Source organism: Thamnophis elegans, chromosome 1 (assembly GCF_009769535.1).
Source record: "Thamnophis elegans isolate rThaEle1 chromosome 1, rThaEle1.pri, whole genome shotgun sequence".
NCBI classification, from domain to species: Eukaryota; Metazoa; Chordata; class Lepidosauria; order Squamata; family Colubridae; genus Thamnophis; species Thamnophis elegans.
This window is the reverse complement of record NC_045541.1, coordinates 167180592-167205752: the sequence shown is the minus strand read 5'-3', so window position 1 is coordinate 167205752 and position 25161 is coordinate 167180592. Positions and strand designations below refer to the sequence as shown.

Sequence of the window (25161 nt, the reverse complement as noted above, 5' to 3'; positions counted from 1 at the left end):
TGTTTCTCCTGACTTTTTTTTTACTGTGTTAATTGAAGCTGGCCTCAGTAGGGCTTTTTTTTTTACCCAAGATGTATCTGGAAATATGTTCTTGTTTTTTCTAAAACAAATGCCTTTTATAAAGCTTCACGATCTAGGATCTGTGCTGAAACTGCCAAATCAAAGACAAACTTCATCTTCATGTTACAATTACCCCAGGGTAACCTTAGGTCAATCATAATACTTTCAGTCCTAGGAAAGAGGCAATGGCAAACCACTTCCAAAATCTTGGCAAGACAACTACAGTCACAGGTCTTATATCACTGACTTGAAGAGAGAGGGGCTGTGAGAGAGAGAAAGAGAGAGATGAGAAAGAGAGAGATATGAGAGAGAGAAAGAGATTAGAAAAAGAAATAGGAGAGAAGTTCAGAGATGGGAGGCTCCCCTTAATTGGCTATTTGGAGATTGGACAACTACCTATCTAAGAAGTTACAATTTAGATTCCTGTTTCCAATTAAAAGGGGCCCCTTCCAACTCCAGGATTCTGTGATCCTTTGGGATCTGAAGTCTTTGCAGTTGCCTTGGGAGAACTGTAATCTAGCAGATAAGGGAAGGCTAGAGTTAGCCTCCTGCATCACAGCAGATTTGCCTAATGGAGGAAAAAAATCTTAAAGCAGGCTTTGTGAAGTGAGGACTTACCCGCATGAAGTAGAAGAACAGACTACACTGTTTACTGCAGTCAGAAAAAGAATAAGTGTCAATAGATTATGACAAATGGAGAGGCTGCATATATGCCAGTGTCTGAATGGGACCAGCAGTCCTGTATTGTATTAATCATAAGAGATGAATGGAACAACGCTGGTTGCTGAATTGACCTCCCTGCTGTGTGTAGCAATCAGAATTACAGCATTTGTGACAGATAGCTGAACTCTGTGGAAGTACTTAGTAATAGAGGGAAGGCCTAAGAGGGCATCACCCAGTAGTGGGTTGCAGGTGGTACGCCCCAGTGCGGGCATACCGGTGCCTGCCCGGAGCACCCGGTACCATTCTGGAACCGTGGTCTGGAGGGCCCACCCGCCCTCTCAAGCTCCTTACCTGTATTTGAGCTCTTCGGCGCTTACGCGCACGGAGCGCATGATGCTTGCACAACACTCTGCCGAGCAGCTGGAGCATCGTGGAGGCATCAGAAGAGGTAATGACACATGCATGTGTTGCGCCTGTGTGCGTGCGTGCTGCGCGCATTCATGTGGGGGGCGCCGAGCCCCGTTGCAACTGTACTGGTTCAACAGGATCCGGAACCCACCACTGGCATGACGTATAAAAAGTTTTGAAAGGGATTTATAGCCATAGTGACATTTGCATTAGCCGCAAAAGCAAAATATATATGCTTTTAAGAAGAACTACCTTTGACATGGTTCAGAAACTTCTGCTGACTTGAAACTAGGCCACTTAGAGGATGTGACTCTCATGTTACAACAGCTTCATTGGTTCCTGATCCTTTTCAAGAGATAAAACAAGTGGTTATGACTCACAAAGCCTTTACAGGTTTGGCTGTAACTTACTTAAGTCCTGTCTTTGGAGCTAACATGGCAATAGTTATAAATCTGTTTGTTTGGGTTTTTTTGCTTCATCACCATTCGGATTGACCCCGAATTTATTATTCAAAGAAAGAATCTCAGACTTAAGAACTGCAGAAGTAACTTAGATGCTAATAACTGTGCTTTGTTGAGTATGCTGAGTATATGAATATTAATTCCAGGCTCACTTTGCCTGAAAAGAATAAAAACAAAAGGTCCATGCTTCTGTGTTTTCTCTTCTTTCCCCCAACTTCCCCAATCCATAGGAAAGACCGTTAAAATGCGTAAGCCTGCACCAGGGGTTTCCGACACTGTTCCCTCACGGATACGCCCAACACCTGTCAACCTCGCCAGCGCCATCAAGAAGGGCAACAGTGCCGTCTCCCAGAGGCCTTTCAAAGATAGGGTGATGCACTTGCTGGCTCTCAAGCCTTATAAGAAACCAGAGCTCCTCCTTAGGTTGCAAAAAGATGGCCTTTCTCTGCAGGATAAGGATTCCTTGGACAGCCTCTTGCAGCAGGTAAATTGATGTTGTCATAAAACACCTTACATGCACTTAATGTCAGATGTTGAAGAAATGATATAATTATCAAGCCCCGAAACGGCAAAAGTCTGGTGTGCCATCTTGGGCTTGCCGTACATGGCAGAGCGGGGACTCCAGTCGGGAGGGTTTGCTGACACAAGGACTGGACTTAAGAGGGTGTGTGAAAGTTCATGGACTGTGAATCATGACAATCAGCAGGACAGGTGGAGCTGGAAGCAGGCATGCAGATGGAGATGTGGAGAGGCCACGACTGACATTTCCCGGCATCCGGAAGCCGCTGGAGGGGGGCGGGGTGTTCCAACACTTTAAAATCAGCTGGGTGGCAGCAGCGTGCAGCGCCAACTTAAACCCTAGTTCACTTTGTGCCGAGATTCTAGCCTGCATTAAAATATTTCACGACAAGACCTGTGTGACTTACTGTTTTCTGGGGCTGAGAGCTCGGAACAGGACAGTAATCTTCATTGACAACCAGAGGTGGTTCACTAAATGATCTAAATCAGGGGTGTCCAACGTCAGTAACTTTAAGACCTGTGGACTTCAATTCCCAGAATTCCATCTGAGAGTTGAAGTCCACAAGTCTTAAAGTCGCCAAGGTTGGACACCCCTGATCTAAATGAAGCGATCCCTGTAGCGAAAGGACACCGCCCTATGCTTCTTCATTGTTGGTTGTTGTTAGATACTTAATATTGTACTAGATAAGTTAAATAGGGACGCGGTGGCTCAGTGGCTAAGATGCTGAGCTTGTTGATCAGAAAAGTCGGCAGTTCGAATTCCTAGTGCCGTGTAACGGAGTAAGCTCACGTTACTTGTCCCAGCTTCTGCCAACCTAGCAGTTCGAAAGCATATTTTTTAAAAATGCAAGTAGAAAAATAGGAACCATCTTTGTTGGGAAGGTAACAATGCTCCATGCGTCTTCAGCGTTTAGTCATGCCGGCCACATGACCACGGAGATATCTTTGGTCAGCACTGGCTCTTCGGCTTTGAAATGGAGATGAGCACCGTCCCCTAGAGTTGGTAATAACTAGCACATATGTGCGAGGGAACCTTTACCTTTATATGAGTGATGTTTTAGAAAACATAAGAAATGAGGTAACTTTCTTAACTTATGACCAGTAACTTAATGACAGTTCAAAATTATGATAGGCTAGAAAAGGGGGACTTACAATTCAGACCCAAAGTAGTGACCCAATCGCACTTTGGGCACTTGGCAGCATAGCCACACTCATGGCCGTATGCTGTGCCCTGTGGTCACATGACCATGTTTTACAATAGTTTTGCTGGCACTTCCTATTTTATGCAAAACTGTACTATAGCAAACCATGGGATCACTTAACAACCATGGTGTTTGCTTAACTTTGACATTCCTTTTATGACCACCCTAAAAAAGGTAGTTAAATTGGATCAGTCACTCATTTTACGACCATAATGGGCAAGTTCCATTACAGTCATAACTTGAGGACTACCTGTAATCGGGAGAAGTGAGACAGTACGAGTATATTTATAGCTTCTTTGTTCTTATCAGGGTTGATATTCACTCTATCCCCTTAGTATAGGGTTGTCCAAATTTAGGAATTTTAAGACTTGTGGACTTCAACTCCCAGAATTCCTCTGCCAGCTGACTGAGGAATTCTGGGAATTGAAGTCCACAAGTCTTAAAGTTGCCAAGGTTCGGGATACCTGCCTTAGTAGAAGATCATTTAAGAGCAGAATAAATTACCGAGGGATTTTCCTCAAAATGGGAATCTTGTTGTTAAAAGTTCTTAAAATCGTGTTTCTTTTGCCAGGCAGACAAGAAACGCAGCATTGACTGTGATGCTTTTGTTCCTCATTCATGAGAGCTAGAACATTTTCAGGCTCATAAGCAAAGCTTTTTAAAAAAATATATATGCTGAATCCTGCTCTTAACGGATGGCTTGGCAAAATGCAAAAAAGAGCCCCACCGACGTGTGGTTTTCATGCCGCCCTGGTGCAATTAAGTGCTTGTCTGATGCTTTTAGAGGGTTGCAATTATACTTGGTCTCTCTGGATCCCATCCAGCACGTTTAAACTCCTTCTCTCCCATCCCCCCCTCCCCCCGTCCATCCCACAGGTTGCGAATGTAAATGCCAAAGACAGCACGTGCACCCTGAAAGATTACCTTTACAAAGAAGTGCAGAAGGACTGGCCCGGCTACTCAGAAGGAGACCAGCAGCTGCTGAATAGAATCCTTTTCCGGTAGGAGTCCCAGGGTCTCTTCAGAATCAGCACCAATCAGTTGACAGGTTTAACTGTACCTCAGTGTTAGGTGTTAGAATTTGTGGAAGGTTTATTTGTCTATTGGTTTATCTGTTTGCGCCAAGGACTCAAGGAATGGCTTACAGATCAAAAGAAAAAGCAATATATATAAAAAGGGATCACGGCCAGTCAAAGGAGCAAAACACCCCATCCATAAACCAAACCAGAGAAATGGAGGCTGCACAATCACTTTGTTCCAAGGCCTAGGACAAGAGTGACAAACTCAAGGCCCACGGGCTGGATCTGGCCTGCAGGGCTGGCCTGGAAATAGCAAAAGAGTGGCCTGCGGTGCCTCTGGTGGCGAAAACTGCATCATCCCCGCCCCCCCCCCCTCCGTGTCCCATTTTGACCAGCAGAGTGCTGCAAGAGGCCGTCCAGGCCAAAAATGGGGCACGGGGCAACTTCAGTGCTGATCCAGCCCTCGAAGAAATATTGAAGAAATACAGTTTGACACCCCTGGCCTAGGAGAGCAACCAGATTTTAGTAGATTTCCTGGACTTCCTAAGGGTGGGAGCTAACATCCCTCTGGAAGGCAGGCATTGCAACAGAATGGACACTTCCTGGGTCCCGTAAGATGACACTCTTTGATCAATAGGATCCAGAATGTACCCACCATGCTTGATTTTACTGGCTGAGCAGAATCAAGAAGTATAATACAGTCGTCACTCACAGGCGACTTCCTTCTCCCACCCCAGTCATTAATAAGTTTCCTCATTTGGGGTTTGGTTTTGTTTTGTTTCTCGGGATCTGCTTTTGGAGAATATTCTCTGGCAAATACAGACAGAAGGAAGATTGAGATCTCCTGTTGGAGATTGTCAGGAGTTTTCTTATTCCCTATCAGAGTGACAAAAGTGACAAATATTTTTCCCTTTCACAAAGTTAACACCTTAGGGAGGCTCATCTCTGTTCTTGGATCGGGGCAGCTATGGAAGCATATTCTTGAGGGGAGCAATCATTTTAAAAGAGTGGAAGTCACAAAAGCCAAGTTTGCTGTGTCTTTACTCTTGCCGTTGTTTTTGATGGAGTTGTGGGATGGTAACTCCAGATATCACTCTTCGTTGCCCATGCTGGCTTGCTATATTTTACAATGTCTAGAAATGCACAGATTTCCCATCCTAGAGTACATTTGGCCCTTCCTGGAAGCTGCTGATTGCTCTGCTGTGGATTACAACATATATACCCTGTTTCCCTGAAAATAAGACCCACCCGGATAATAAGGCCAATTGGGCTTTTGAGTGCATGTGCTAAAATAAGCCCTCTCCCAAAAATAAACCCTTCCTGAAAATATTGCAACATAGCAGCAGCCATGAGGTCACCACACTCGCCACCTCCTGCACCCTAAAAATAATAAGATCTCCCTGAAAATAAGGCCAAGCCCTTATTTCAGATGTCAAAAAAAATAAGATCCTGTTTTATTTTCGGGGAAACACGGTAGTGCTTGCCTTACCACAATTTTTGATGGTTTTTTTCCCTTTTTCTCTGACTTCTGGCAAAAAAAAATGCCCATTGGATAATGGATTTGCTTAATGACCACTGTTTGCTTAATTCCCACTGCAAAATAGGGCGTGGTAATCCACTTAAAAAGCATAACTTACTATCGTAATTCCAGGCTGAATTACAATTGTAAATCAAGGACTACCTGTAAGGCTTTAGAACAGTATTTCTTGATCTTGGCAGCTTGAAGATGTGTGGACTTCAACTGGTGGAGTTCCCTAGCCAGCATGCTGGGAATTGAAATTCACAAATCCTCAACTTTGCCAAGGTGTAGAAATACCACTTTAAAACCTCAGTTTGAATCTGTAATAGCCCAGAATGGAGATTGATGGAGATTAAGCCCAAGAACCTGTTGTTAAACTGTATTTCCTCCTTAACAGATTGTGCTGGTTTAAGAATTCTAGGAATTGTTCCACAGCATTCCTTATTCCTCAAGTCATCTTCATTGTGCTCTGGATCAGTATTTCTCAAGCTCAGCAGCTGGTTGAGAAAGACTACTCCATATCTCTGGGAAAAATAAGCTTAGAAACCTAGGGCTAAAATCGGCATGAAATCTGCAGGATCCTTGGACGTGATAAATTATGATTTTCAGTTTTGGAGAATGGGTGAAATACAGCCCCATTCCTCTTAGGGGCAAGCAAAATAGATCAAAAACAGAATAAGAGAAGTTAAACCAGTTTGCAAAACTTGTCCCTTTGCTTGTCTTGGGACAAAACACAGAATTAAATTGTAATAACTGGAATATACTTTCTGGGCTTCTTTTGGTTCGTTTTTGTTTGCCCAGGCAGCTCCATCCGTTCCAGGTTCTATTTTTAGGTTACTGCTTATCCACAGGCCAAAAAAATAAATACAAGAAGGAAGGGGCATAAAAGTCACCACCTCCTTTTCCCCTGGAGGACTTGAGTTGATGCAACTGTTCCACCCCCATAGCCTGATTCTATACAGTCTGTGTATAATTTGTAATTTTCCATTTAATTATAATGCAGTAGTTGGGTTTCAGTGCCCATCAGTCCCCCTCGTTTGCCAAAGAAAACTCCTGGACGTTCAGATTCTTGTTAAACCAACAGCGTCTCTCCTCCGAGCCAGCTGGGTTTACAAACTGTGGAAACTGTTCAAACAGGACAGGAAAAAGGAAAGAGAGTTCTTGTTTGCCTTAGAAAAGAAAAAAGAAAAAGAAAATGGGGGAAAAATCAAGTGAAAAATACAGCAATCGAAACAGACACATGGGGGAAATTGAGCCATCTCTTTCTAAATTAGCAGTGAGGAAGAGCAGCATTTTAGTGAGTTTCCTATGCACACATGTGCATGCAACGCACACCGGCACACATCCCTGTACAGCACTGGAAGTGGGGAATTCTCAGAATCTGGCCAGGTGCACACTTACCTTTGTCTCTTTTTTGCAGTTGCTGAAAAAGCCTTTCTATACTTCAGAATGATGGTCTTGGCTGACTTTCTGGTCAGGAAAAACCATCCAGCATTGGGGTAAACAAATATGGCAGCCTAAAATTGAATGTTCACTAGTCCAGTGTTTTTCAACCACTGTGCCGCGGCACACTAGTGTGCCGTGACATAGTGTAAGGTGTGCCGTGGGAAATTACTTTATATATAGTCAATATAGGCACAGAGTTAAAAAAATTTAACATTTTCTAATGGTGGTGTGCCTCGTGATTTTTTTTCATGAAAAAAGTGTGCCTTTGCACAAAAAAGGTTGAAAAATACTGCACTAGTCAATCCTTGAATGAGTCATCCTTTGAGAGAAAGGTAGTACAGTCTGATATGATCAGAATAAACATTAGTTAGGCTGACCATATTTTTTTTTAATCTCAGTGCTGGATGCGCCCATGATAGCTAAGAAGAGTTTATAGAATGGAATAGGAATACAATACAATACAATGCATGCTACGCTAGACTACATGACACTACACTATACTATACTGGTCAAGAGTGATAAGGCGCACAAGGAATTTGTCTCCAGTGCATACATTCTCAGTGTACATGCAAAACAACGAAGTAATAATAATAACAAAGTAATAATATCATAAATAGAAAAATAATTGTAATGGCAAATGAACTCATTCAATAATAAGTCACTATTTTCTTACTTAAACTGATAAACCAATGGACCACAGAAAGGCAAAAAAGCAGTGGGAATGGAAGCAACTTCCTGCCAGCTTCCCCATTGATTTTGTGGGAAGCTGGCAAGGAGCATCAGAAATCACAATCCTGCGATTGTGGGGATGCAATGCCCACAACTTTGTGAGTAAAACTTGGAGCATCGTGGAAATATCAATCCCACAGGAGTAAAGGTCATGGATTTTTACCCTCTCCCTTTAAGTTATCAGATTTTCGGTTGCTTGAGTCAAAAATTGCTATGGTATAATGTATTGTTTGGACTAACCTGAGGGAACAAGCAGATAAACACAAGAGTTTTGGTCAGATAGATAGATTAGATGGATGGATGGATGGATGGATGGATGATAGATGGATGATAGGTGGATGATAGGTGGATGGATGGATGGATGGATGGATGGATGGATGGATGGATGGATGGATGGATGGATAATAGATAGATAGATAGATAGATAGATAGATAGATAGATAGATAGAATGATTGATTGATTGATTGATTGATTGATGATAGATAGATGATGATAGATAGATGATATGATGATAGATGATAGATAGATGATAGATGATAGATTGATGATGATGATAGATAGATAGATGATAGATGATAGATAGATAGATGATGATGATAGATAGATTGATAGATGATGATAATAGATAGACAGATGATAGCTAGATGATGATAGCTAGATGATAGCTAGATAGATAGATAGATAGATAGCTAGATAGATAGATAGATAGATAGATAGATAGATAGATAGATGATGTAGATAGATAGATAGATAGATGATGTAGATAGATAGATAGATAGATAGATAGATAGATAGATAGATAGATAGATAGATAGATAGATAGATAGATAGATAATGATGGTAGATAGGTGATGATAGATAGATAGATAGATAGATAGATAGATAGATAGATAGATAATGATGATGGTAGATAGGTGATGATAGATAGATAGATAGATAGATAGATAGATAGATAGATAATGATGATGGTAGATAGGTGATGATAGATAGATAGATAGATAGATAGATGATAGATAGATAGATAGATAGATAGATAGATAGATAGATAGATAGATAGATAGATAGATGATGTAGATAGATAGATAGATAGATAGATAGATAGATAGATAGATAGATAGATAGATGATGTAGATAGATAAATAGATAGATAGATGATGTAGATAGATAGATAGATAGATAGATAGATAGATAGATAGATAGATAGATAGATAGATAGATGATGTAGATAGATAGATAGATAGATAGATAGATAGATAGATAGATAGATAGATAGATAGATAGATAGATAGATAATGATGGTAGATAGGTGATGATAGATAGATGATAGATAGATAGATAGATAGATAGATAGATAGATAGATAGATAGATAGATAGATGATAGATAGATGATAGATAGATGATAGAATCTGTAACAAATGACTTCCACCATTAAATTGAGGTTTAAAAAATGTTTGGCACTTTGATCCAGAATGTTTTAACTTCGCTCTTGGCTCATTGGCTTTGTTCATTGATGCTTTGCTTGAGAGGCAACGTTGGTCTGTTCTTTTCCCAGGAAACTCTTCCAGCCACAGAATCCCAGCTGCGTCCCTGAGAATTCTGCTCCCAGTCCTCCAAGGGACACCGCACACATTTCCTCCTCCCCTCCCCAGGTAGGTGGGAAACTCTCACGGCTTACATATTAAATCCAGGATACAAGGCGGATGAACATTTTCAAATTGATCAGACGATTCCAGGGCTTAGTGCATAGACAAATGCAGTGGGAGGTCTTGCTGTTGTCTTAAAACACATACACACACACACACACACACCCTTATTCTAGTAAAAATTTCTCTCAGTTGTGCATGCTGGCTGGTCTTGGTGTGCTGCAACTGTTACCCCATATATGCCTTCCTCTTAGCTCCCATACTGTCAAAAGGTGGTTTGTAAGCAAGCCTTCGTAACTCTGCTTCTGCTGGTGATTCCTGGCTGCCCACAGGTGAGTTCCAGCTCCTCTCCAGCTGGAGGCTGCAAGGGAGCTACTTATTGGCCCCTCCCTCCTAGGTTGGAAGTAAAGCTGCCCCCTTCCTCAACCACCAAGCTACTCCACCCTTTTTAACGTCAAGAGTTGAATTAAAGGCTTTGCCTCTTATGTTCCATGAGATTTCTTGCTTCTTCTTTGCAGGAGGGATTGGTGGTGGAGGATGACCTTCCCCCACCCACCCCCTAAAAAAAGCAACCATCTCAGGCTCAGTCTTTAGGAAGGTTCTGGAGAGATCTTGAGCAGCCCTGCTCAGAAAAGTTTCCATGACTGACACTGAAAGTTGTTGTGGTCAGGCTAGTAGGATTTCGCTAAAGGGTTGAGCACTTTCATCTAGGAAAGTGACGCTTTCAACATCCCTGATTGTCCATGGAGATTCTCACTCAGCCAGGTCATGGTTGCCCCAAAGGTGCTTTCCAAAAGGCAACTGGACTTTCTGGGGTTTTTTTTCCCCCTTGAAAATGTTTTGCTGTTCTTCCAAGAATCTTCTTCAGTTCTAGTTTTTGTTTCCGTTTCAACCTCCCTGTTTTAAATTTATACCCAGCGCTTTTTCAAACACGCCAAATTTAAGACGAATGGCCTTTAACTCCCAGAATTCCTTAGCCAGCCAGGATTCTGGAAGTCAAAGTCCACAGACCTTCACAGACCTTAAAAGTTCCCAAGTTTTGAAAAACCCTGCTTTAAACACATGTACACACAAAAGTATATGCTGACTAGTCCATATGTTACAAACTTGCCCAAGTGCCAAAGGAAAGACATCTGTAGAAAGGCACGTTTGGGCAAGAGAAGTTTATGAACATAGGGAAAGCACTATAACACCAGAATAGCAATATTATTGGCACTTAACTGGTTTTGGTTTTTGGTTAGGAAAAATCAGTAAAAGGCAAAATGAACACAAAAGTGGCCTTGCATTGCCCCCTAGTGGCAATAGATAATTATTATTCTCAGATAAGTCCAGTTCTTAACTGGTATACTTTTGAAACAGTGTTTTGATTGCTAATCTTGTTTCTATTTCCTTAGAAGCGATCCCAGCCCCTGGACTTTATTGACCCCCTCGCCAACAAAAAGCCAAGGATCTCTCACTGTGCCCAAAGGACTCAGCCCACTTTCAACGGCAAACTCAACTCTGCCAACGGAAAGGAGACTGCTTTGCCCACAATGGTGGCGGCTAATTCAGTTAGCTCCAGCTCTCTTTTGCCCACTCTGGAGCTACCCAGGCCTCATGACCCGCTTGCCGATGTCAGCAACGATCTGAACCACAACGGCAAAGACTTTGAGATGTCGGAGCCGGCCGAGAGGCGGACAGCAAGCCGGTCGGCCGCAGACCCTGCCCAGATGAGCAAACACAATTGTGCGCCACACTCAAAATCCAGGAAGAAGAAACATAAGGAGCGAGAAAGGAAGGAGGAGCAGCAACAGGTCCACGAGAAGCCAAACTGTGAACTAAAGAAGGGTGGCTCCAAAATGAGCCCCTCGCAAGACAGTGCAGGTGAGGATGGGACCCAGGAAGGGAACGGACAGATTTGGTGGTGTGTCAGATTCAAAGGCAACAAGGGACTTTGTAACACATGGGCTGTACCTCACAAAGACTGGGAAGAATGTTTTTGGAAAACGACTGGCTCCACTTATCAGGAGGCCTTTAAACTAAAATTGAGGGCGGAGGGTGACCAATCTCCAGGAGCTAATTCCAAGCAAAAAAAACCTAGAAAACAAGTCAAATAATGAGGTGAGGGATAGCAAGGAAGACAAACCTAAATACCAAATAGGAGACATAGGAAGCTAGCCAGAGTCAGACATCAAAACCTCAAGTGCCTACCGTATATACTCGAGTATAGGCCGACCCGAATATAAGCCGAGGCACCTAATTTTACCACAAAAAACTGGAAAAGTTATTGACTCGAGTATAAGCCTAGGGTGGGAAATGCAGCAGCTACCGGTAATGATGTCCCGTGCAGCCGTGGGAGCGATGTCCCGCCTCCTATGACACACGGCACAGTGATTCCTATCATTGGATCACTGTACCAGAGGAGGTGGGACATCGCTATGTGGCTGCTTGCCATAACAAGGAGGAGGTGGGACATCGTTGCAGAGCGGCAGGAGGGGGAGGAAGGGGAATCGTAAGACAGCCCTGCATTACATTAGAACGTGAGGAGGGGGGATGGTGCGGTGCGCGCTGCGCGGCAAACTGACACAGAGGGAGGGGAAACTCACAGGGGCGCCGGGCCATTCACGAGCGTCACCCAGCGGCATGGCCCCGCCCCTTTTTCTCCTCCATTTCGGGCAAATTTTTCACTGACTCGAGTATAAGCCGAGGCGGCTTTTTTTCAGCCCAAAAAATGGGCTGAAAAACTCGGCTTATACTTGAGTATATACGGTATATATAAATGCACAAAGTTTAGGGAACGAACAGGGTGAACTGAACTATTTATACATGAAGGTAGATATGATATAGTTGGAATTACAGAAACTTGGTGGGACAAAACCCATGACTGGAACATACTGATAGAAGGATACACGGGAGAGAGCTTTGGTGGCATCTGTCTATAGCTCTTGAAAACAGCTACATCTTCGTCTGCTGTCGTCATACAGCAGCTGTGCAATCCCAGGAAAAGACATGTTTAGCTTAAGGCAGAATGTCCAAACAATATAGATACACAATACCAAGGTATCTACAGTTTGACCCTAAGCAAATATACAGAGGGGAAAGATAGGGAGTATTGGCTCATAAAAAAATAATTGCTGAGTGGCAGCGATCTTGGTTTGAGTATAAAGCACTCCAAATTCAGTCCATGGTACCCCAAATAAAAGGAACAGCTAGTGAGAAATATGCTTCTCTAGACATTGAAAAGCCCCTGCAAACCTGTAGAGATGAGAGACAAAGGGAGATAAATCAGTTGACTGGCCAATCGGAAAGTGGTTTGTAGGCTACATACAGAATAGGGATTTGTGATTGGTTATGTTAGTTCTGCTGCCATATGAACTGTTTCCCTTTGTTGGTGTTTAGCTTAAAAGTCCAGCACACAACAGGCTGAGGATGGCTCTGCTTTCTCAGCGTAAGCATTTTGACCCTCCAGAACCATCCTTTGATAGCCTGAGAAATGAGAAGCTTCAATCCAGGTTCTCTTTTACATCCTGCTAAGCAACTGGAGTAGCTTTGTTCCTTTTTACTGTGAAGCAATCTCAAAAGTTCCAAAATGGACAAACACTCAAGTTGAGTGGATATCGTTTTCGAACTGTGAGTGCTGCAAAAAAAAATATAAGGAAGGGGAAAAGGTTTGAATCCTGATGTTGAGGAAGATTCTCAGTCCTCCATATTAGGGGTCACCAACCTTGGCCATTTTAAGACTTGTGGACTTTAACTCTCAGGGTTCCTCAGCCACCTTTGCTGGCTGAGGAACTCTGGGAGTTGAAGCCCACAAGTCTTAAATTGGCCAAGGTTGGTGACCCCTGCTCTAGATAGAATTGTCTGGAAGTTGAATCACAGTAATTAGACTTCTTTTCTTTTTTTTCCATTTGAAACATTTAACTGCTTATGCAAGTAGCTTCTTCAATTTGATCAAGTTCGTTAAGGGACCCTATAAAAGTTCCCCAGGGTGGTTTCATTTCTTACCTAATCTGAACACGCTCGTTAGGTGAGTAAGCAGAGAGTTGTTGAAAATCCTGTGGAAAAGTCTCCTATAACAATTTCACAATAGATCTCAGATGGAATAAAAAACTTGTTCTTTTTTTTTATTTTAAAAAATATCCAAGATATGGATATCCATTGTTGTAGCATGGAGTAATCTTGGCCTTTTATACAGTCTCTAATGGGATGTGGTGGCCCAGTAGCTAAGACACTGAGCTTGTTGATCAGAAAGGTTGACAGTTCAGTGGTTCGAATCCCTAGTGCCACGTAACAGAGTGAGCTCCCTTACATATCCCAGTGTTTGCCAACCTAGCAGTTCAAAAGCACGTAAAAAATGCAAGTAGAAAAATAGGAATCACTTTGGGTGAGAAGATAACAGCATTCCTTGCCCCTTTGGTGTATAGTCATGCCGGCCACATGACCACAGAGATGTCTTCGGACAGCGCTGACTCTTCGGCTTTGAAACGGAAATGAGCACCGCCCCCTACAGCTGGGAACAACTAGCACAGATGTGCAAGGGGAATCTTTACCTTTACCTTACAGTCTATAACCAGATTACCTTTCAGTGTTAAATCTTCAATTTTATTCCTAAAAGTGACCATGTTTTTATGGACCAACCTCTCACTTTGGATCCACAAAAGACAGACAGCATTATAAATAGTCTTAACTACTAGTTGTTATGTTTAATTTTAATATTATGAAGTTGCTTTATGCTGGAATGGCATATCTATTTGAATACGGGGCTTTATAACAGCTTCTGATTCCTCCAGGGATAGCCGTTACTGTTGAGTTATTCTAGCAGATGTGATAAAAACTAGGATATCTTGTGCTCCAGGAACAAATGGAATAAATGTTAATCCCTTGTTATCTTAAACTATTGTAAACTACTGCCTGGAGTTGTGATCAGCCTTCTTGACCCTTAATTGTATTGTTGTTGTTGTTGTTGTTATACAATTGTATCACAGCGGCCAGTTGTTTCGCTGGATTTAGCATTGGTTACTAGTCGGGCCCCACCCAGGGGCCTAGGACGTCGTAACGTATTTTCATAATATGCGTGCAGATCCAAGCAGTGCGGCTTTTTGCATTTGACTGATGCTGATTTTGTCAATTTTTAACTGTTTTAAATGTAATTCCAGTGCTTTTGGAATAGCACCCAGTGTGCCAATTACCACTGGAATTACCACTGCTGGTTTGTGCCATAGTCGAATTTCAATTTTTAAGTCCTGGTATTTTGCAATTTTTTCATGTTCCTTCTCGGCGACCCTGCTATCACCTGGTATTGTGATGTCTATGATTGTAACCTTATTTTTCTCAACCAGTGTGATGTCTGGTGTATTATGCGCCAGTATTTTTTCTGTTTGTATGCGAGAATCCCACAAGATCTTGACCATCTGTTTTTCGGTGACTTTTTCAGGCTGATGTTCCCACCAGTTTGTTGCTGTTTTAATATTATAATTTTTGCACAAATTCCAATGGATCATTTGTGCTACTGAATTGTGCCGCAATTTATAATCAGTCTGCGCGATTTTTTTATAGCAGCTGAGTATGTGATCAACAGTTTCATCAGCAGCTTTGCAAAGTCTGCCTTTGGCATCATCAGAGGATTTTTCTATTTTGCCCTTAATGGCATTTGTGCGGATAGCTTGTTCTTGCGCAGCCAGGATTAGTGACTCTGTTTCTTTCTTTAATGTACCTGTTGTTAACCATAGCCAAGTTTGTTCACTGTCCACTTTATCTTTTATTTTTTCCAGAAATTGGCCATGCAGTGCTTTGTTCTGCCAACTCTCCATTCTTGATTTTATCACATCTTTTCTGTATTCTTGTTTCGTCTGTTGGGCCTTCAGTAGATTTTTGTTCTTTACTTCGATTAATAGATGTTCTTGTCTTTCTTTTAAATAATCAGCCAGTGCATGTTTTTCTTCTTCAACTGTTTGCTTCACTTGTAATAGTCTTCTGCCACCTGATTTTCGGGGCAGATATAATCTATCAGTATCACCACGTAGATGTAAACTGTAGTGCATTGTCATTAGTTTCCTGGTTTTTCGGTCCAAAATGTCCAAATCAGCTTGTGTCCAGTTAACTATACCAGCTGTGTATCTTATAACTGGTATTGCCCAGGTATTTATGGCCTTGATTGTATTTCCACCATTCAATTTAGATTTCAAAATTTTCCTAACTCTGTTGGTGTACTCTCCCCTGACAATAGTTTTTACTTCTCCATGTTTGATGTTATCCAACTGCACAATGCCTAAATATTTGTAGGCTTCATTTTCATTGCATTTAATTAGTTGGCCATTGGGCATTTCAATTCCCTAACATGTAGTGGTTTTGCCCCTTTTTATGTATACAGTGGCACATTTTTCCATGCCAAACTGCATTGAAATATCGGTGCTGAATATTCGGACTGTGTTTCTCAGTGATTGGATTTCTATTTCTGACTTTCCATAGAGTTTCAAATCATCCATATATAATAAAATGAGAAATTTTTTCAGCTTCTTTGGCTGTTTGGTAGCCTAATTTCATTTTTTTTTAAGATTAGGTGATAGTGGAATCATCGCGATGATGAAGAGAAGAGATGAAAGTGAACCACCCTGGAAAATTCCTCGCTTGATATTAACCATTCCGTAGTTCTCATTCCCTACTGCTATATTGTTGTTGTTGTTGTTAATAATAATAATAATAATAATAATAAATCATTATATATTGTTAAATAATATTATTATTGTTATTATTATTGGTTCCATGTCTGAACTAAAAATGGAATTTAGAGTGAATGCTCACTCAGGATTCCGTAAGTCAGGAGTGTCCAACCTTTGCAACTTTAAGACTTGTGGACTTCAACTCCTAGAATCCTTCAGCCAGCTTAGCTGGCTGGGAAATTCTGGGAATTGAAGTCCACAGGTCTTAAAAGTTGCCAAAGTTAGACACCCCCATTCAAGGCTATACTTATACTAAACTTCCCCCTTTTTTAATGATTTGTGAGTATCTAAATTATTTTCACAACATCCCTGAATAATCACCGAATAGCATTCAAAAGTAGCCCTATCCAGTATGGCAGCCCACTTGCTAGCCATCCTGAGCTCTGTTTTTTCAAATTCTCACCCTTGATTGAACAGATACTTCTTGTTGATCCACAAAGATTTGTATCCACATTTATTTGCAATTATTAGCAGTATTTTTTTTTCAAGGGGTACTATTTTAGGGTTAGGGTTAGAATCCCAGTATTCATGAATTTCTGTCAAATTTGTACACACCCTGTCATTAAGCCTTGGGAAGCCGTTTTAAAACTTTTGAGGGTGATTTTTAAAGCCTTGGTCTGAAAATGTCAACAGCCCCGTGACTCTCTTCCTTCCTTCCTCTTTTTTCCAGGTTTAAACAGGACATGCAACAGCTCCAGTGTTCCATCTTCTACTTCAGGCAGGCCAGACTACTTGCTGTAAGTGTGGAAGGAGCCTCGTAAGCAGCAATTTTTCAGCATGCAGAGAGAGACCTGGGGAAAAAAAAGATAGGGCTGCTTTCATCATAAGCCATGAGCTGCCGCGCTTGAACAAATTCAGAAATATCTCTTCCAATGATTATTGAAGCAGGGGGAAGGAAGTCTTTGACTTAAAATAGTTCGTTTAGCAACCATTGAGTTTTGAGTTTTGAGTTTTATTGGGATTTATATGCCGCCCTTTTCCCTGAGGGGACTCAGGGCGGCTTACAACCACAAGGGAGGGGGGTGCAGTGTCAAAAACAGAACAGTATGTGAACAAAGAAAAAATAGTAAAAACACAACTTTCATTCAGCAATCAAACACTCGGGCGGGTAAATTGGGAACCTATCCCCAGGCCTGCTGGGAGAGCCAGATCTTGAGGGCTGCGCGGAAGGTCTGGATAGTGGTGAGGGTACGGATCTCAACGGGGAGGTCGTTCCACAGGGTCGGAGCTGCAACAGAAAAGGCTCTCCTCCGTGTGGTTGCCAGTCGGCATTGACTGGCAGATGGAATTCGGAGGAGGCCCAGTCTGTGCGATCTAATTGGTCGATTTAGGGAGGTAATCGGCAGAAGGCGGTCTCTCAAGTACCCAGATCCACTACCATGGAGTGCTTTAAAGATGGTCATCAGTACCCTGAAGCGCACCCGGAGACCAACAGGTAGCCAGTGCAGCTCGCGGAGGACAGGTGTAACGTGGGCGAACCGCGGTGCGCCCACTATCACTCGCGCGGCTGCATTCTGGACTAGCTGTAGCCGCCGGATGCACTTCAAGGGCAACCCCATGTAGAGCCCGTTGCAGTATTCCAGCCTAGAGATCACAAGGGCTCGAGTGACTGTTGTGAGAGCCTCCCGGTCTAGGTAGGGCCGCAACTGGCGGACCAGGCGAACCTGGGCAAATGCCCCCCTGGTCACAGCTGACAGCTGGTGGTCAAAAGTCAGCTGTGGGTCCAGGAGGACTCCTAAGTTGCGGACCCTATCTGAGGGGTATAAAATTTGACCCCCCAGCCTAAGCGTTGGTGTATTAGCCAAATTATTGGGAGGGAAGCACAACAGCCACTCGGTCTTGTCCGGGTTGAGTACCAGTTTGTTAGCACTCATCCAGTTCCTAACGGCCTCCAGACCCTGGTTCATCACGTCCACCGCTTCATTGAGTTGGCACGGGGCGGACAGATACAGTTGCGTATCGTCCGCATATTGGTGGTATTTTATCCCGTGCCTCCGAATGATCTCGCCCAGCGGTTTCATGTATATGTTAAATAGTAGGGGGGATAAGACCGAACCCTGCGGCACCCCACATGTTAGGGGCCTCAGGGACGATCTCTGCCCCCCGACCAACACCGACTGCGACCTGTCCGAGAGGTAGGAGGAGAACCACTGTAAAACAGTGCCTCCCACTCCCACCTCCCGCAGACGTCGCAGAAGGATACCATGGTCGATGGTATTGAAAGCCGCTGAGAGGTCAAGGAGAACCAGGATGGACGCATAGCCTCCATCTCTGGCCCTCCAGAGATCATCGGTCAATGCGACCAAAGCGGTTTCTGTGCTGTAACCAGGTCTGAAGCCAGACTGGAAGGGGTCAAGATAACTAGCTTCCTCCAAGGCCCGTTGAAGCTGGAAGGCCACCACCTTCTCAACAACCTTCCCAATAAAGGGGAGGTTGGAGACAGGACGAAAGTTGTTTAGAATGGCTGGATCTAAGGATGGTTTCTTCAGGAGGGGTCTCACCACCGCCGTTTTAAGTACGGCGGGGAAGTGCCCCTCCCGAAGGGAGGCGGTCACAACCGCCTGGATCCAGCCATGTGTCACCTCCCTGCTGTTGGCAACCAGCCAGGAGGGACACGGGTCCAGAATACAAGTGGAGGCACTTACAGCTCGAATGGCCTTGTCCACATCCCCAGAGGCAACATCCTGGAACTCAACCCAGAGATGGTGTGGCAAGTGGTCCTCCTGTGTCTCGGCTGGATCTACTGCGGTGGAGTCCAAGTCCGATCGAAACCAAGCTACTTTGTCCGCCAAGAATTGAGCATAGTCCTCAGCTCTACCCTGCAAGGGGTCTCCCGCATCCCTCCTATTGAGGAGGGAGCGGGTTATCCTAAACAGGGCGGCTGGGCGTGACTCGGCGGACGCAACCAAGGCAGAGATGTATGATCTTTTTGCAGTTCTTAGTGCTCGGACATAGTCCTTGGTGCAGGTAGTTAAAAGTGCTCGGTTCGACTCGGACTTATCGGACCTCCACAGGTGCTCTAGGCATCTCCTCCGGCGTTTCTTCTCCCGGAGCTCCTCGGTAAACCAAGGAGGCCTCCGGGATCCACTGACCCGGAGGGGCCGTAGTGGCGCAATCCGGTCAAGAGACTCCGACGCCGCCGAATACCAGGTGGCAGCCAGAGTCTCCGCCGAACTGCAACATTGGAAGTTGCAGTGGCACTGAAAAAAGTGACTTGTGCTCAGTCATTGCACACAACCGTTTCAGAGTCCCTTGTGGTCACATGATCAAAATTCAGGTGCTTGGCAACTAGCATGTATTGTATGTACAACTTGCAGCGTCCCAAGTCATTTGCAACCTTCACAGACAGCTTTCCACAAGTGAAGGAAGCCAGATGCACTTAAACAGCTGCAGGTTGACTTAACAACAGTGATTTCCTTAACAGCCGTGGCAAAAAAAAAGTTATAAAATTGGGCACAACTCACTTAACAACCTTCTTGCTTAGCAGGGGACAATCTGGTTTAATTTCAGTCGTAAGTTGAGGACTTCTTCTATAGCCAACAAAATTTGGTTTAGGATTTTCCTTCATAAAGGAGCTAGCCCCAATGTACCAGCAATAGATAGATGGATGTTTTATTGTTAATTGCTTGTGGCTAGTTTACTTTTTATTTATTTGTTTGCTTATTTCCCACCTTTAGTATTTTGACAAATAACTCAAAGGGGCAAATATATCCAGCACATGCCCCTCTATTTTCCCCACAGCAACAACTCTGTTAGGTGGGTTGGGCTAAGAGAGGGCGACTGGCCCAAAGTCACTCAGGTGGCTTTCATGCCTAAGGTGGGACTTGAACTCACAGTCTCTTGCTTTCGAGCCCTGGTGCCTTAACCATTAACCCAAACTGGCTCTCTTTGGCCCTAGTCAACAGTTGCCATTGATCAACCCACCTTGCTGTACATTTTCATTATATTTATTTAAACTGTTCTTTTAATGGCCACCAGCATAGCAGCAAATATTATGTGCAGATGGCATTAGGTGGAGAATTGCTATACTTCTTTTTGTTTGTCTTCAACAATCTTCTTGTTGGTTAATCCTCAAATATTACACACCTGAATGCAGCTGCACCATCTGTTTGGCTAACAATAGCTTAATAGTTACTGTCAAGTTCTTCCAGTCATTAGTCATTCCTTATCCTTTGAGAAATTATTTTCATTGTTCTTTTGGGCCTAATATCATACCAGCCATCCTCACCATGAAGCTCTGGATGGGCTGCATTGTTCCATAGACCAAATACTCCGGGACAGAGATCTCCAATCTTGGCAACCTTTAAGGCTTGTAGACTTCCAACTCCCAGAATTCCCCAGCCAGCTTTGCTTTAAATTCTGGGAGTTTTAAGTCCACAAGTTTTAAAAGTTGCCAAGGTTGGAGACCTCTAGGAAAGTAGCAGGCTGAGGAAGGGCACTATCAATAATGGTCATCCATTACCCTGGGTGTGGAAGGCTTAGGCTTATAAAAGAAAGTGAAATGCAAATGCTACCTACTGGTAGTCCTTGAGATATAACCAGTGGTGTGATTCAAATAATTTAACAACCAGTTCTCTGCTCTAATGACCGGCTGGATGAGTGTGGACGTGGTCAGGGGGTGTGACAGGCAGCACTCGGCCTCCTGCACCACCTGGGAGCAAAAATGGGCCGTGAGGGGGCTGCGCCACACTCCCTCGTGCCCTGTTTTGGGCCCAGTAGGCCTCCCTGCACTTACCTGGGAGCCAAAATGGGACGCATGGGGACTTATGGAAGGGGCGGGGAAGGAAGGAGTGTGGCCAGTCAGCAATTTAACAACCAGTTCTTCCGAACTGGCTGAATCCCATCACTGTACATAACCATTCATTTAGTGACAGTTTAAAGTTACAACCTACCTGAAAAAGGGAAGATATAACCCAGTTCCAGCCATTTCTAGGTCATTTGCCCCATCCTGCAGTCACATGACTGTATTTTATGGAACTCAGTTCAGGTTTTTGACAAAACTGTGCCCATAGCAAACTGGTTTGTTGTACAATCACCACGTTCATTTAACCACCACAAAAAATCCCAAGATCCGGTTGTCCCATGACTGATCCCATTTACGACAATCATGATTTACTTACAACCCTTATGGGCATCCTCCATTATCGTCGTAACTTGAGGGACTAACCTGTAATTGTTTCCTTTGGGATTCTTTCATTTTTCACTCTTATTGCTGCTCCAGAAAATACGGTGCCATCTCTTCCTCGGAGCAACGTCAGAGCTACAAGAATGATTTCAACGCGGAGTACGGCGAGTATCGTGACCTGCATGCTCGTATTGAGCGGATAACTCGACGGTTCATGGAGCTGGATTCAGAACTAAAGCAGCTTTCTCAGGGCTCGGAAGAATACAAGGTGGGGAGCTCAGGGGGCTGGCTTGGGCCTGCAACTTCAGCAGCTGGCCTCTCTGGGCAGTTGAAGAAGATAGAGAGGAAACTAAAGTATCTTGGCTGTAAGCTAAAGCAGCCTCTTCAACCCACAGATTGCCTTTGCAGAAGGAAATCTGCAGGAAAGGTTTTAAAAATAATTTTAATGTGTGGCATGTGTCATTCTTTTGCAGACTATCCATGATCAGATCTTGCAAGAATACCGAAAAATTAAAAAGGTAAGTCACTGAGTTTCTTGTTCATAATCAAATGCTTTTGAGATAGAGAGGAACAGAGATGAAAAACCCTAATTTTTCTCACTTGAGAAAAAAATGGCTTGATTAAGAAGCAGCTTGGCTGAAGAAAACAGGGATTAAACTGGCCTTCCTGTACTTGATTCCTTGCACAATTGCAGGCCCCTCTGGTGCCAGGGCCATTTGATTCCTGGATCTTGTTCTCCAGCACATCTGGGGGAGAGCACCAGGTTAAAAAAGGCTTCAGTTAGACAGGCTCTAAGAAAAAGGGGATGCAGTCGCTAAGATGCTGGGCTTGTCAATCAGAAAGGCTGGCGGTGCGAATCCCTAGTGCCGCATAAGGAAGTGAGCTCCCGTTACTTCTCCTAGCTTCTGCCAACCTAGCAGTAGAAAAAGAGGAACTACCTTTGGTGGGAAGGTAACAACGTTCTGTGCGCCTTCAGCATTGAGTTATACCAGCCACATGACCATGGAGATGTCTTTGGAGAGCGCTGCCTCTTTGGCTTTGAAACGGAGATGAGCACCGCCTCCCAGAGTCGGGAATGGCTAGCACATATGTGCGAGCAGAACCTTTACCTTTACTAAGGAAAAGGAGTCTGGCAATAGCTATCTCCCATAATGGCTAATTTTAAATTTTGAAATCCCTTTTTTAAAAGCCATTTTTTAAAAACTATAGGTGGGGTAGAATGAATGAACCGGAACCCCAAATTCTTCTGCCTTTTATTTGAATTTGACAGTCTACCAAATGTATATTGCAGCTGTCCAATAAACTACTAGTTTATTAAATATGATAATTTAACTCACAGTAAGCATTGCCTGTTGCAAAATTGAAGTCGGTCAGACGATAGAAACAAGCCAGAGGCAGTCCTTTGTTTTTTTTTTGCTATCAGATGTCAGCATCTGCTCACTTTCCTTCCTTCTGTTTTGTTATCTAGAACTCTTAACTGAAGTTGGACAGGAAGTTATTTGCCTGGTATTTTTATCCTAACTGAAGGCACTACTACCTCTATTTTTTTTTTAATCCTGCCTTTTTTGTGGTGTTATGTTGAGGACTTTATTATTTTGATACATACAGATCTCTTGATTTACCTACCACTGGTCAATCCTTTGAATTTATGACAGACTTATCTTGGGGCTGCTTATGACCCCATTGAAAGTTTTAAAGGTCGAGAGGGGGTCGTGGTCACGTGACTGGGCGCTTAGCAACAGGGTCACATTTACGACCGTTTGCAGCAGTTCCACAGTCCCGTGATTCCATTTTATGAGGGTTTCGTTCAATAACGGCACTTCTTGTTTGCTTAAGGACTGGGGGTTTGCTTAGTGGCCGCCATAAAAAAAGGATCATAAAGTGGGGTTGTACGTGTGATCGATTCACGATCATCATGACTTAATGATCAGGGTGGGCAGACTCCATTACCGTCATAAGTTGAGTGTAACTCAAGGTGATGCACATACATAGTATTGTTTCCTCCTCCAATAAGCCAATGGAGTAGGATGAGCTGAGAAAGTGGCCCAAAGTCACCCAACGGGCTTTCACACCTAAGACAGGACTAGAACTCGCAGCCTCCTGGTTTCTAACCTGGTGCCTTAACCACTAGACCAAATTCCCTTCTATAGTCAACCTTGTTCTCTTTCTTTTTTTCTCCCTTGCAGACTAATCCAAATTACAGCCAGGAAAAAAACCGCTGTGAATATCTCCACAACAAACTGGCCCATATCAAAAAACTCATAGCTGAATACGACCAACAGCAGATTCAGTCTTGGCATTGAGCCTGGGGGCTGAGTGAGACACCCAGATGGACGTCAACCTGTGAACAAGTCCCACAGCGAGGGAAAAGTCACTCTCAGCTTCCTGGGCTCAGTGACTCCAGGATTTAATCCCCGTCAGAAGTCCATCACTGTACTGTACACACCCAGGAACCAATGTGGCTTAATCTCAGCATTTTAAACTCTGTCTCTTCCCAGATATTAAAAAAAAACCCAGTTAAAGAAAGGAAAGTTTGCTTATTCTTAGATGCCAGCAAATGAACCTTCCTCCCTAAAAATTGACTGTTCTTATTCTCCCCACCTTCCACTGCAGGTTCAGTTTTAGAGTCGGAAACAAAGATTGTCTGAGCTCTGTTGCAAATTCTACCAGCTGGAGGGGGAGAAACTCATATTCCTGGGGTGGGAGGGAACAACTCCATATACAAACCTGTCTGTCCACTGTCCATTAAATTCTTGCATAACTCACTGCTTTCTTGTTTGTATTTCCGCAATCTCCCCGCTTTCCTTCCTGGCCAGGGTTTAGTGAGCCGATCAGGAGCCAGATGCTGCTTTAATGTCCCTAGCATGGCTGGCCATTGTCAGAGAAGTTTGTTCAACTTTCCTGCCTTCTCCATGCAGCAGCTTAGTTTTATGAATTTCCAACTGCCCAGACAGAATCTGTATCTGGGCATTCATTTTAAAAGAGGGGGATCTTAAGAATGAGGATCCCCTGTTTCTGTGATCAAGATGAAAAGTCTTGTTTCACTGGGAATGAACCTCAGACCTTTCTGTGGTCTTATTTGGTGGGACCTTTAACCCTCCCCTTGTGGGTCTGAGCTCCCATTTTTTTTAACTGAACTTCTCCAAAGGGAACAGCACAAAATCAAAGGTCCTACTAGAGAGGATGCTTTGTTTCTGAAGAATATATCCAATTTGTTTTTTTTTTTCTCCGTTTGATTCCTTTCCCCCTCCCTCCCGCTCCCAAAAAACCCCCAAGAATTCAGGCAGAGGATTAAAAAGCACAATTCTGCATCTGCCCCCTTTTTCTCCCCCACCCCCCACTTTCTAATTTTTGTCGGTGTGATTTTCCTCTTCTACATCTGCTGGAATTAAAAGTGGGGAAGGTATGAAGAAAATTTTTGGCTTTGAACAGTTTTTGTGAAATGGGCTGTCCAGACCCTCCTGGTAAGAGTTTTGAATTCGAAGCATCTCTCAATTCAAGTTTGAGACAGATGTTTTGACCTTGTGACAGGGCCGTTCCCCAGAATAGATGGAGCAAAAGTGTTTTGAATTCAAAATGTTTTCCTTGCCTCCCCACCCCACCCCACCCCCCAAGATAGAAATGGTGTCCAGCCTGAGGTTGCCACTCTTCCTCCTGATCTTTTCGC

The 25161-nt window shown here is 43.5% G+C and overlaps 1 protein-coding gene across 1 annotated transcript in view; it reads left to right on the top strand.

The window, feature by feature from the left end:
• ELL (elongation factor for RNA polymerase II) overlaps positions 1–24782 on the top strand; it is a 61392-nt gene extending 36610 nt beyond the window's left edge. Inside the window, exons 5-12 of the mRNA XM_032238746.1 lie at positions 1823–2076; positions 4190–4314; positions 9581–9677; positions 11066–11534; positions 17040–17106; positions 21591–21762; positions 21968–22012; positions 23681–24782. Coding sequence (XP_032094637.1) covers positions 1823–2076; positions 4190–4314; positions 9581–9677; positions 11066–11534; positions 17040–17106; positions 21591–21762; positions 21968–22012; positions 23681–23797 — 1346 coding nt within the window. The 3' untranslated portion in view covers positions 23798–24782. The remainder of the gene's footprint in view (positions 1–1822; positions 2077–4189; positions 4315–9580; positions 9678–11065; positions 11535–17039; positions 17107–21590; positions 21763–21967; positions 22013–23680) is intronic.
• Positions 24783–25161: the final 379 nt, after the last annotated feature.